Consider the following 13,153-nt stretch of genomic DNA (forward strand, 5'->3'; position numbering starts at 1 on the left):
AAGCAGAGTAGAACAGCTGAGAATAAGAGCTCTAAAACAATATCTGCTTGAAGGAAAAGTCCTGTCCTGCCTTCAAAATATTTGAAGCCAATGGTGAATTGACTCAAACTATAAAATTATAACAAACCCCACATTCAGCTGAACTATAGATCATACAGACTCAGCCTAAATTCTGGTGGTATTCTAAGAGAAGATGTATAGCCTCTTTTGGAGGAAAACATCATTTAATTCTTTGTCTACTGTATTTTTACATAAAATATCTAGCACATAGTAAACAATATTAAGAAACATTAAAAAAAAAACACAATAAAATGTAACCCATGGTCAAGAAAGAAAAACATCGAGGTGCCGGGGAGGCTCAGTCAGTTCGGCTCAGGTCATGATCCAGGGTCCTGGGATCAAGCCCTGCGTTGGGCTCCCTACTCAGTGGGGATCCTGCTTCTTCCTATCACCCTGCCCCCCCCCCCCGCTTTTGAGCGCACTCATATGTGCACTCTCTGTCACTCTCTCAAATAAATAAATAAAAATCTTTAAAAAAGGAAAGGAAAACATCAATAGAAGTTAACCAAGAAATAGTCCAGATTTCAGAATTATCACAATGTGACAAAAATGCTAAAGGACTTAAAGGAAAAGGTAGAAGCCGTGTATGAAGATATGAGTAACTTCAAGAAAGTGATGGAGAGTATAAAAAAATGAAAATACTAAAAATAAAAAACACAGTATCACAAGTAAAGAACTATTTAGATGGGCTGGCTTAACAGTAAGGTGGACAATACAGAGGAAAGAAATTTAAAAAGAGATAAATAGAAGGAAGGCATCCAAACTGAAAGACAAAGAGAAAAAAAGTAAAACAACAGAGTATTTTAGATATATGGAACAATGTCATGTGGTCTAATATTTGTATCACTGGAGTAATAAAAGGCCAGGAGAGAGAGAATGGGCAGAAACAATATTCAGAGAGGTAACAGATGAGAATTTTCCCAAGCTAATGAAAGATATCAACTTATAGCCCAAGAATTGCAGACAAAATCAAGAAAAATAAATACAAAGGAAACCACACTTAGGCACACCATAGTCAAAATTTTGAAAGCTAAATTTAGAGAGACCTTAAAAGCAGGCAGAGAAAAAAAAAGATACTGTACACAGGGAGTGAAAATATGAACTACAAATGACTTTTAATAAAAAATTATGGAGACAGAGATGGAATTATGTATTTAAAGTGCCAAAAGGAAATAGAATTATCAACCTAAAATTTTATATACAGTGAAAATTATCCTTCAAAAATGAATGTGAAATAAAGACATCCTCACACAGACAAAAGCTGAGACACTTTATCACCAACAAACTGCACTTCAAGAAATACCAAAAGTTCTCGAGGCCAGAGAAAAATGAAACCATATCTGCAAGAAGAAATAAAAAAGTATCAGAAAGGACAAGTAAAAAAGACACATATGTTTTAGTACCTTCATTATATACACATATTTACAATTTTTTAAATATCAACCCCCCCCCACCAACAATGTATGGTGGGTTTTAGAACACATAGAAGTAAATATATGCCAGTATCATAAAGGATGGGAGAGGGATAAATGGAATTATGCTGTTGTAAGTTTCTTATATATTCTTAAAATAGAATAATATTATTTGAAGATAGTTATAATTAAAGATGCAAACTGCAATTTCTAGAGGACCACTATATTTAACATACAAGAGAAAAGCTACAAAGATGACATAGGAATATGAAAAAAATACCCAATTTGCCAAAGATTCAGGAAACGGAATAGAGAAACAATTGACAAGTTGGAATGAATAAGTGAAAACTTCCTCCAACCACGATTATTGAACACTGAATGTCTTTGGAAATTAGTGTTTGCTACAGACTTGATGTTTTTCATTAATTCAGCCTAAAACTATAAGGCAAAACGGAGTTATGTGTGAAGTATATGCTGTAGTTAGATCATTTTGATATGACTAACATTGTTGCAATCACAAATAAGAGCTGCTTTATAAACTTCCCATGCCATCAGGAGTTAAAACAAGAAGCAAGATCTCCATTCCAACACAAATTTTCAGCAGTTACATTTTTCTGAAGTCAGACTACAATTCCAGTAGTGGTTTTTGGATTATGATACAAGTGAAAAGGAAATTTCCGTATTTAAAATCCATTTTACTGTGCACTTCCACCTAATTTTCCATTGAAAGTGATTAACCTGCAATGTAATGGCAGGCAAAGGGGAAATGCCAAGAGAACTTAATAGAATTGTAATAGAATTTTTTTTTAAGATTTTATTTTTATTAATTTGACAGAGAAAGAGACAGCGAGGGAGGGAACACAAGCAGAGAGAGTGGAGGAGGGAGAAGCAGGCTTCCTGCCAAGCAGGGAGCCCTATGTGGGGCTCGATCCCAGGACCCGGGATCATGACCTGAGCCGAAGGCAGATGCTTAACGACTGAGCCACCCAGGCGCCCCAGAATTGTAATAGAATTGTATAAATGCCTTCCAAGCAACGAATATGCTTAAGTAAAACCATATGCTCATGGGTTATCTGTCAGTACCTATCTGGGTGAGAAAATATTTTCAAAAGTGAAATATGTAAAATTTCACTACAGATCAGCATTAACAGATAAACAGATAAACAATTAGTTTTGATGATAGAGAACCATTACTCTGAACTGGTGTTCAACTAAGTAAAATGTTATCCCCCACAAATGTAATTCCATTCCTCTCATTATTAGACTTGATTACAATTATCATTACACCTTACATTTTGTCAATAATGTGGATGTTCATTTTCTCTCTTGTTATAGAAATATCTGCATAATGCCCTCAGTTTTGCCTCTTTGCACACAAACTCTAAAATATTTTTTATCTGGCCCTTTATAGAAAGAAATTGCCAACTGGTCTAAACGCACAGATTTCCACAACTGTTGTTTTGTTTTGGAATCACATGCTTTCTATGGGTCACGTGGAGAAGGTAAAAAGGAGGTAGAAATGGAAGTTGAGAGTTAATTCAGTCCTGAGGTTAAGTTAATTGTAGCTAAGATTGAGAACATGTTATATGTAGCAAGTACTCAGGTAATTAAGCACTTTGTATATATTTGCTCATTTAATACAGGAATCTTATGAGATAGGTACTATTCCAAACCTTTTACAGAAGCTGAGAGTTGCCGAGGATCTTACTGGTAAGTGATATAGAGGTTTACAGGATTTAATCCAGCGATAGGACATCAGAATCAACGTCTGCAACATAAGTAGAGGGATCAAGGGAAGATAATTGTTGGGGGGCGTGAGGGGCTGGGGGATAGAGGTGGGTGGCAAGTGGTCCAAGGTAGAGGAGCCGGTGTGGACATGAGATCTCTTGGGGAGGATATGACTACCAGGTGACAAAAACTGGTAAGATCCCTGGAGGCTCACAAAAACCCGTAATTCCCACCTGCCAGCAATAGGACTCTTTTTTTTTTTTTTTTTTTTTTAACCCCAACCCCTTTTAATCAATTCTGGTTCAGAATTTCCTGATGAGTGCGTGAAGAGGTCTGGATACATTTTATAATGTGGAGAGTGGAAGATGAGTAGGAAAAATCTGTAGCGTGGGGATCTGGGAAATCTGTCCTGTTTTACAAGTAGATATACACACATTACAGGTACATATTCACACCTATGTATTTATATATTTGTAACATAACACACATCCACACTATCAGCAGGGTTTAGAATTTAAAACACAATTATGTTCTCAGTGTTTTGCAGCGGCCACTTCAGAGCATTTTAAGAGACTATGAATGACAATAAAAATAACAGAGTGATCAGACCACATGTGCTCAAGGCTAGAACCCTCAGCCCCGTCGGCTTTTACTTCCCTTCGATTGTTTTTCCAGCCAAATATTCCTCCCCTGGCAGGAAGGATCCCAGGGTCATCCAACCAGCCAATGACGGTTTCAGAGAAGCGATCCCGGGGAGGGGTATTACGTTCAGGAACACGTCCTGTCAACTTTGCAGTCGAGTCACCTATTTCGGTTGGTAGCGGCCGCTATTTCTTTAAATGGACAGCGGATTTCGAAACGGCAGGAAGGGGGGGGTCAGGAAAAGGAACTCAACCGCCTTTGATAACTGCCCAGCAGCCTTCCCTTCCCCAGAACGCGTGCTCGGTTGGGGAAGCGCTTGCGGCGGCCGCATTCCCCCCCCGCCCCCCCACCGGGCGCGCGCGGCGCCTGCTCTTTTCGGGGCGCCCACCCTCGCGGGGAATCCCCCCCAACCCGGCCGTCCCCCTGCGTCTGCGGCGCGGCCGCCCGGCTTTGTCTCCGGCGGCGTCGCGCTCCGGCGCTCACGCTCCCACATTTCCCCGTGTGCAGGCTGTAACCCGATCTCCCATTTCCTGGTGAATTCTCTTAAAGAGGCAGCGGTCGAGAAGCAGAACAAAGGCTATTGTTTTATTTCCTCCTTTGGATTCCGCGTCCTTACCGGAATGCCCCTTCATATATGATTATTCTCCTTGCTTCTGCGCTCGGGCTGGGGCAGGGGGTGGAGGAGAGCCCCTGTGCATTTCAGTGTATCTGAGAGACGCAGCCGGGGAAGGTGGGAGGCGTTTCATAAAAATCTGTCTTGTGGTTTCTGGGGCCCCAGCGTAACGTTTTTTTCAACGTGTCTCCCTAGACCAGGCGATTGCTCGGCCGCGCCTGGGCAGCCCGGCTCCCCCGCCGGCGGAGGGGTTCGCGGCGGGCGCGCGTGGGCCGCGCTGCGGGGGGCTGTGCCGCGCGCTCCGCCGCCGGCCGCGGCCTCGCGCGGCCCCGCTTCCCCGGCTTCCCTCCGCAGCCGCCGCCCCTCCCCCCGCCCGGCTTTTATTTCCCCGATGCCGGGCTGTAACCCGAGCTTTTATTTCCTGGTGGCTCCTTTAAGAGGCAGAGCTCAGTGCTGGGAATTCACGTCAGTTTCTGCACTGAAACTCTCAAGATCAATGAGCAAAGAGCTTTCTCAGTTCTGCCTTTCAGTTTCTCTCTTCCAGGAAGGAAAACATTCGAGAGAGCGAGGGAGAGCGGCGGGAGGGCGGGGGGCGGGGGCGCCGGCCGCGGGTGGGAGGAGAGAGCGGGAGGCCGGCCGGGCTGCGCCCCGGGTCGCCGCGCCGCGCCGCGACCTGCAGACCCCGCCGCCGCGCTCCGGCCCGGCTCCCACGCCCCCGCCGCCCCGCGCACCCAACTCCGCCGGCCGCCCCGCCCCGCCCCGCGCGCTCGCAGACCCCCGGGGCGGCTGCCGGGAGAGATGCTGCAAGAAACTTCTTAAATGACCGCGTCCGGCTGGCCGTGGAGCGCTTCTGGGTTGGGGAGAGGAAAGGAAAGTGGAAAAAAACTGAGAACTTCCTGATCTCTCTCGCTGTGAGACATGTCTGAGACTCCTGCTCAGTGTAGCATTAAGGTAAAGATCTTCTCCCCCTCCCTCTCTGTGCTCGAAAATCTTGAGCTGCACCGGCCGGGGCAGTCCTGCTGGGCTCCTCCGAGGGGGCTGTGGCAGTTGCTCCGGACGCAGTGAATTATTTGGGGCGCCAGGGAAGGAGATGCAGCTCGCGGCGGCGGCTATACCCTTTCGTGTAACCTTGCTGCTCCCCCCGCCGAGCCCCCTCTCGGCTTCTCTCCCCCTACCCCACCCCCTACCTTTTTGACAATTAAATGCCCGACACAATTGGCCAGGAGGAACCCGAGTGGTCTCTAGAACTGTAAAACACCCCCGTAATTAGTGCGCTTTTGTAAAAAAAAAAAAAAAAAAAAAAAAAGGAAAAAAAAACCTGCTCCTACTCCTACTCCCAACATGTGACTGAAATGTAACTTTTGTTCCTGAGGGGTGGTCTTCTTAGGGAAAAAAAAGTTCCTCAGCCCCCGTTGGGGATGCAATCTTTTTTTTTCCCCCTTAGAGTACTGCCTGGGTCAGATCAGACTGGATTTTTTTCCCCTCCTCTGATTGTAATTGCAAGCGCTGTCGGAGAGACAGTCCTGGTGTCAGCTTTTCCTGGGCATTTGCACAATGAATTTCTCTCTTTCTTTTTTAAACCGAGGTGAATAAGTTGCCGAATGCTTATTTTACTCCCATGCATGTGAAAGTTGAGTAATCCCAAAGTAGAAAACTCCTGTGTTGCAGAGAGAGAGAGAGAGAGAATTATCTAAGTGACCAGGCAAAGTGACCTTCCCTGTTTGACAGTGCAGAGTAGAAATCTCCCGGCTTTCTGGTCGTGTTTTGCAGTATTGTAAATGCAGGGTGGTGGATGTTTGCAAACACCGTACTTGGCTTCCAAGTAGTCGTGTGTGTACACGTATATATGTCTGCATCTATAGAGCTGGTGGTACTGTGGTTTGTTGCTTCTAAAAAGTTGTAAAGTTTGCCACCGTGAGGAGGCAGGATGATTTGTCCATTTCCCCCAATTATTTTTCCCATGGCTGTGTATATTGTGCACTTTATTTATTTCACTATTCCATCAGTCCCCAGGTGGAAAAGCCTTCTGCTTCTGTGAGAGGCTGAAGCCACTGAAGTTTGTTTGTTTTCAGCTTGGCCCATTTAATATGTGCTCATTGAGTGGACGCTGCAGAAACAATGAACAAATAACCTGTTTTCCTCATCTGGGGGGAATTAGAGAAACCTTTCCTGTTTCAACACTGCTTTTCCAATAGGATCTGTTTAAAGGAAACAGTATTTTATTATATTTGCTTACTAGGTTTTCGTAATTAGACTCAGATTTTAGTGTTTCTCATCAGGTGAGATTTTCATGGATTTTTAACATAGGGCTAAAGTGAACTGAAAAAGTGGGTTGGGTTTCTTTGTTTTTGCCTCACAAAAATGCCCAGGGGCACTTGAGGGCTTTTGTGTTTGTGGATACCTGGGGGCAGCAGAATGTCTGTGGTGGAGAGGGTATCGCAGTAAATAATTTAAGGTACTTGGATACTTCAAAACTAGTTTCTTTTGCTGTATAAATTAGATTCTACAATGAGCACGGTACGGATAATCTAATTTGACACTTCATAACACAAACAGAGGTAACTAAATAATAGGGTATTAAATCAGTAAATTGTATTCGCTGGCAATAAATCCCACATCAGGAAAACATGGACCAACGACGGGGCGGTAATTTTAGGCTGAAAACAAACAAAAAGCAATTCTTTCTGTGACTTTTCTTGATACCTCTCTTAAAGAGACTGCATGTCCCCACTGTTCTGATGGGCTTGTTTCTGGTGCTACGAGTGGCTTGTTTCATCCTACTCTAGTGGGAAGAGTTCAGCAGCCGCTTTCCTTACACAAACATACAGAACTAATCCCCAAACCCAGACAGAACACTGTCTTAAATGTGACATAAAAATTGCAGCCATAGTTTGCCTGTCATTTTTTTCCTTTTTGCTTATCCTTTCAGGTTTTTTTCGGTGCCTCTTTTCATGACTGTATTTCTATGTAATTAACATAGATGGAATATTCTTCACTAGTAATGAAAGTATCACTTGTATTTGAATGGTTCCTCACGGAACCAGTGTAGGACTGTTGGCTTAGACTGTGTGTATGTTTAGGTGCACACATGTGAAGTGTGTTTTTTCCAAGGAGTTTGTTGAATTCACAGTGTTCCAATAATATGTGCTGCAGATCAAGGACTTGGGATTATTCCGGGTCATCTGAAAATGTGCTGGTGATGTGTGCAGTGTTTCATTTAGTCCTTGGGATGTGGTACAGTGACTGCATAATAAAAAATGTTTGCTGGTAACCCGCAAGCAAGTACGGGGATTGTTTCTAGAGTCCAGTAAACAATAACTTTTCTGTGGAGCAGAGAAGGAATGTCAGAAGCTTTCAAGGATGAGCTGATGAGTCCGATGTATTGAAGACATGTGATATGGAAGCCTCCCTCTGTGTGGAGAGATTTCCCTTACTCCTCCGCTCCACTCCTGAAACCTTCCTCACTTGTTCCCATTCCTTACAAGCAGCTGGTCAGCAAACAGTAAATTCCTCAGCAGCTGGTGTGATGGAGCACAGAGGAGCCTGACCAGAGGCAGCCACAGAGGGAAGTACTTGGTTTACTTCTGAGCAGTGTCTCTTCTCCTGGAAAAGCGAAGTGTAGAATTTAGGTGCAATTTCCAAGGTGAAAGTTTTTGACTCGGTCAAGCAGTGACAGCTTTGTATAGATCACTTCTGTGGTGGTGGTTGACATTGAATGCCTGATAAGCACTTTTTATATTTCTTTTGAGCTTTGTAGGCATCTTTTCATCACCTAGGGAAGTGAGTATCAGACACGCATTGTACATAGAAGACAGGTTGACTAGCCCAGGGTTACCCAAACCATCACGGAGCCCCACTGTTTCTCTGCACTGGGCTGCCCCACGTGTGTAAAGGCACTCTCATCCAAGAGTTTAAATGCTTTGCTGACCAGTGGGGTGGTTCAAATGTAAGGACAGGGACAACTGACTATAAAAAAAAAAACAACAGTTTTTTTCAGAGGCTTGAGTGGCTGGCTGTGCTGGTCATGGGAGGAAGGAAGAGGCTGTCCTTTCCATCATCAGCCTTCACCTTCAAGTCACCTGTTCGGTTTTAAGTTCAGCCGACTTGCTGCGGAAAGTGGTGATGGCCCAGCAGACACAGTCCTTCGCTTCTTGGCGTGGTGCTTTAGTTGTGAGGGCCATCCAGGTTACCAAACCTAGTGGCCTAGCTGCCCCTTCCCCCTTTCCCCGCCCTCCCTGTTTGTCTCTACTCTCCAGTATGGTTGGCCTTCTTAGCAGAAAGAAATCTCTTTTTATTTTGCTACTAACTGGGACACTCCGGGTTTCCCCTACTGGACTCTGAGCTCCTTGGGTTTAGTGATGGTTATCTTGTGTCCCAGTACCTAGCTTGGCACCTGGCACAGAAATGTTCCTCAGTAATGTTTGCTGATTTGAAGTGAGGCATGGGAGGAGGTCAGCGCCCTTTCCTCTGTCTGTTCCTGTGTACCAGAGGGTGACTAACACTTTTATCCGATAGCTCACGTGAAGTATTTAATAAGTCCACACTGCTATCTCGGGGGGGCCTAGAACACTCTCTAGGTGTCTGTCCAAAAATGATCATCAGTAGAATTTTGGTATAATGATACTATTTTTATTATTTTCATAAAATGAGAAAAAAAACTCTTGTGTATCTAAACAGACAAGGGAATTGAGTAAAAGATGATAAAGGGACTTGAAGAATCACTTTAGAAGGCTCAAATTAGTGGGCTTGCCAGTTTTCCCGTTCTTGGACAATTGAACCAGGGAACCTTTAGGCTTTCAGAACTGGAAGGCCTTAGGGATCACCTGGGCCAGCCTCGTATTTTTATGGAGAGGAGGTCCAGAGGACGAAATGGCTTGCTCCAGCTAATTGGTGACTGAGCCAGGTTTAGAGCACCACAGGCCTTGTTCTCAGGCCCCCGCACTGCATTTGCTGGGTTCATGGTGCATCCCTATAAAAGGCCAAGGAAATTCGATACAATAGGCTGCACTCTCTCTGGCACTTCCTAGCTTGGTCCATTTTAATCCCAAGCCAGCTGGTATGAGGGCACGGAGGTGTGTGCCAAGGGAGATGTGTGTGGGGGGAGCACCGGCCCCAGAGGCTATGTTGTTAGATGTGAGAAGAGGAAGTAGTAGGAGTAGGGGATCAGGGAAGAAGGGCGGGATGGACTTGTATTTGTACCACTGTTTGCGGCAACAATTTTTTTTATTGTAAAAAACACACAGTGTGAAATTTACTATCTTAACCATTTTTAAGTGTGCAGTTCCGTAGTAATAAGTATATTCACATTGTGGGGCAACAGACAGATCTCTAGAACTTTTTCATCTTGCAGCTCAGAAACTCTGTACCCACTACACACTAATTTTCCCCCTCCCCTCCTCCCAGCCTTGGTAGCCGCCTGTCGATTTTCTGTCTCTGTGGTTTTGACTACTTAGGATACCTTATGTAAGTGGAATCCTATATTATTGTTACTTTGCTTATTGTTAACGCCCTGGAGATTCCTCCATGTGGCAGAATGGTACAGGATTTCCATCTTGTTTTAAGGCTGCATAATATTCCGTTTTATGTGTATGCCACGTTCTCTTTATCCGTTCATCTGCTGATGGAGATCTCGATCACTTCTATCTCATGGCTGTTGTGGATGAAGCTGTGGTGAGTATAGATGTGTGATGATTGCTTGGAGAGCCTGCTTTGAGCCCTTTGGATGTACGCCCGGAGATGGGGTGGGTGGGATGCAGCAACTCTTTTTTACAGTGTGTGTGAGAAGTCTGGTACGAAAGGAAGGTAGAGCTGAAAGAAAATCTGTAAATCTCAGTTGAGCTGCGTCTGCGCACACCGAGGAAGGTAAAGGGGTGAGGAGGCACGGGGTTACTGGGAGTAACTGGGGGAAGAGCAGTCTCGTTTTATTACCCATTTTTAAAACGTTGCCCTTCCGTGTGGTTCTCCCAGCTGAGTGGCTCAGTGTTAAATGAAGCCCCCTAGGGTGTGGGGTATACAAACAGCATATTTTTCCCTGTGAATGCTACTGTAGAGAAAGCACTGGGGTTTGTTTTCAGGCAGAGTCCGGGACTGCTGTATTTGTTGTTAGACGTGTGTAAGAAACCAACCTCTGTGTGTGTTTGTTGAATAGAATGAGTGTGAGTGCACTCAGGGTTCCCACGCCAGAGGGGCCATGCTTAAAGATGGTTCCCTGCCAAACCTAGTATTTGGGGGCGAGAGACTGAATGAGCGAGAAGTTAGAATTGTAGCCTATTAAACAACAAACACATTTTGATTTATTTCGGAACCTACAGGAACCAGACTGATGAAGTGTGGCTTGCTGGGGCATCTCAGGATAAGCCCCGATGAAGAGGCAGAAATGACTTGTGTCCCACATCATCTGTTGGTTAGAAATGAGTGCTATTGCCTGTTCGAAACTGTTCCGTCAGTGTCGAAATACTACCACAAATATATTATTTGCTCTCTTAATTTGCTCGATAAGCCTTTCTTCTTAGATAGTGAACATGTACAGGTCGGCCTGGTCTTTGTCGAAATGATCTGGAATTTTCAGACTGTGGGGAAGCGGTGGGAGGGGTTGAATAAGGAAGGCATTAGCCCGAGTTTGTTACGTGTGGACTCCCAGAGGGGCAGAGCTGCTTCTTGGTCCTGTGGACTGTGTTTATGGAAAACTGTGTAACACTTGCATTTTGGAGCTTTCCCTGTTCTGGGTAATTAAAGTGGTTTGTCAGCTGTTTTAGTGGTCATTGTGCCTACATTTTCTCCCCTTCTTCTGCTTCCTCCTTCTCTTCCTCCTTCTTCATCACCACCACCACCACCACCGGGTGTGGAAGACGACTGCCTGCTGGTCCACCGTGTGCGAAGTGTTTGATCTGCATTATCTCCCTTACTCTTCACAACTTTCTCAGGGATGCCGTTTTTCTCCCCATTTACAAATGTGGATCCTGAAGCCTGGAGTGTTTTAAGCGACCCGTTGGCCTAAGATCTCAGACACCATACCTGGCCAAGCTAGGGCCTACAATTCCAGAGCATTCTCCATGACACTGTTCTCAGATATGGCCATCGTCGTGAAGAAAATTAGGAAACTGATTGTGACGGGCGATGGTGGAGCCTCGCATGAGCCGGGGTGAGAGGCAGAAATAGGGCAGCAGAGATGGTTCCTTCCCATTCTGGGTCCCCTTGAAGGTGGGTTGTTCCTCTCTGTTCCTCTCACAGGGGGGAGAGCCGGATGGCCACGCCACGCAACCCAGTGCCCAGTTCTTCCATTTTTCTTCCCGTCTCTGGTGTTCTCTAGTGATATCTTGTCTTTCGATAGGTTTCTTTCAAGGCCCTCAATGTTCTCAGAAACCTTTCTTTTCCCTCTCTGCCTTTTTCTTCTTTCCCTGGCACCTAATTACTCCTTCATTCTGTGGGTGACAGGCTGCACTGTGTCCTCTCATACTGCCCAATCTCAGCCGCTGGGTTAGACACCTTTGTGTCTGTCACTCCCTGGTCAGTCTCTTTTCTGTCCACAGCTTTTTTTGGTCCCCCTCCCTTGAAACTTTTTACACAATCCGTCAACATGAAGTTTTTCTTAAACCATCCCTCACAGACATTCTCAGTACTGTATGATTTCTAGGAATCTCAGGTCTTTTCAGGTATCCCCCGATTGTCCCACACCACCAGAGGAATAATCTTTTCTTTCCCCCTTTTTCCTGGTAGCCTGACCACACTCTCCTCGTTCTATCTTACTTGAGCGAAGAGAGAATTTTGGCTATCTGAGTTCATAAAATTTGGCATTTGAACAACTTTAATGAAGTCTTTCTTCAGAGCAGATATGGGGAAGGAAGCAGAGAGAGAGAGACGTGGGGAGGCAACAAGAGGGAATCTGAGAGAGCACAACCGAAATTTCTCGTGAAACAGATGAGGAAACTGGGTCCTTTGGCATTTAAATAGCACGCCTGAGATCACACTGTTCGTGGTAGCTGAGCCAGAGTCAGAATTGGCTATTCTGTCCTAGGACCATGTCCCTCTAACACCACGGCAGAGGAAGAGTGATAAAATGCAGACAAGATTTCAGAAAGTGTGGCTTCATCGTGAGGACTCCGGTAGAGTTAAGCCCATTTGTATGGCACCACACAATGACTGATGATATTAATGATCATAATTACGACTTCCAAGTTAAAGACAAGCTTTAAGTTATGAGATTTAGGAAGTGAGAAAATGTAATGCATTTTGGAAAGCTATCCAACAAAAATGTTTGGCGTAAAAATAATGTGAAGTTTTAAAAGGCTACGCTTCAGTTATCTGGATGAATGACTTATGAAAAATATGTTACTCCCCGGTGAAGACAGGAAGGAGCTATCCAATAAATCTGTACGTTCACCAGACCTGTGTACTTCTTGGGGGTATTTTCCCTTTGTGTGTGGGAGTCAGACATACGGAAAACGATTTCATTTCCTGAATGACCTGAAAAGGATGCGGCGCCCTGCTGCCGTGAGCACTGTGGGTGAAGTGCGTTCAGTGATGTAAGTGTTGCCACGATGTAGTTCCAGTCACCTCTACTTCAGATTTTCATTCGCATTTTTTTCTGTCTGATGTTCTTTGGTTATCTGTCAAGGCGATTTCCCTCAAGAGGGCTGTAAAGTTGCTGGGAAGAGGGGACCAGTCATTGCCATACTGTGGAGCCCTTCTAGGGGAAGAA

At 44.9% G+C, this 13,153-nt stretch overlaps 1 protein-coding gene across 3 annotated transcripts in view; it reads left to right on the plus strand.

The window, feature by feature from the left end:
• Positions 1 to 5,167: 5,167 nt before the first annotated feature.
• ETV6 (ETS variant transcription factor 6) overlaps positions 5,168 to 13,153 on the plus strand; it is a 232,147-nt gene continuing 224,161 nt past the window's right edge. For all 3 annotated transcript variants that reach the window (XM_028119824.2, XM_028119825.2, XM_028119826.2), the window contains exon 1: positions 5,168 to 5,406. In XM_028119824.2, the coding sequence (XP_027975625.1) occupies positions 5,374 to 5,406 (33 nt within the window). In that variant the 5' untranslated portion in view covers positions 5,168 to 5,373. The remainder of the gene's footprint in view (positions 5,407 to 13,153) is intronic.

The sequence above is a fragment of the Eumetopias jubatus genome, unplaced genomic scaffold (genome assembly GCF_037043125.1).
Source record: "Eumetopias jubatus isolate StellerSeaLion01/CBP00866 unplaced genomic scaffold, mEumJub1_p1.0 scaffold_8, whole genome shotgun sequence".
NCBI classification, from domain to species: Eukaryota; Metazoa; Chordata; class Mammalia; order Carnivora; family Otariidae; genus Eumetopias; species Eumetopias jubatus.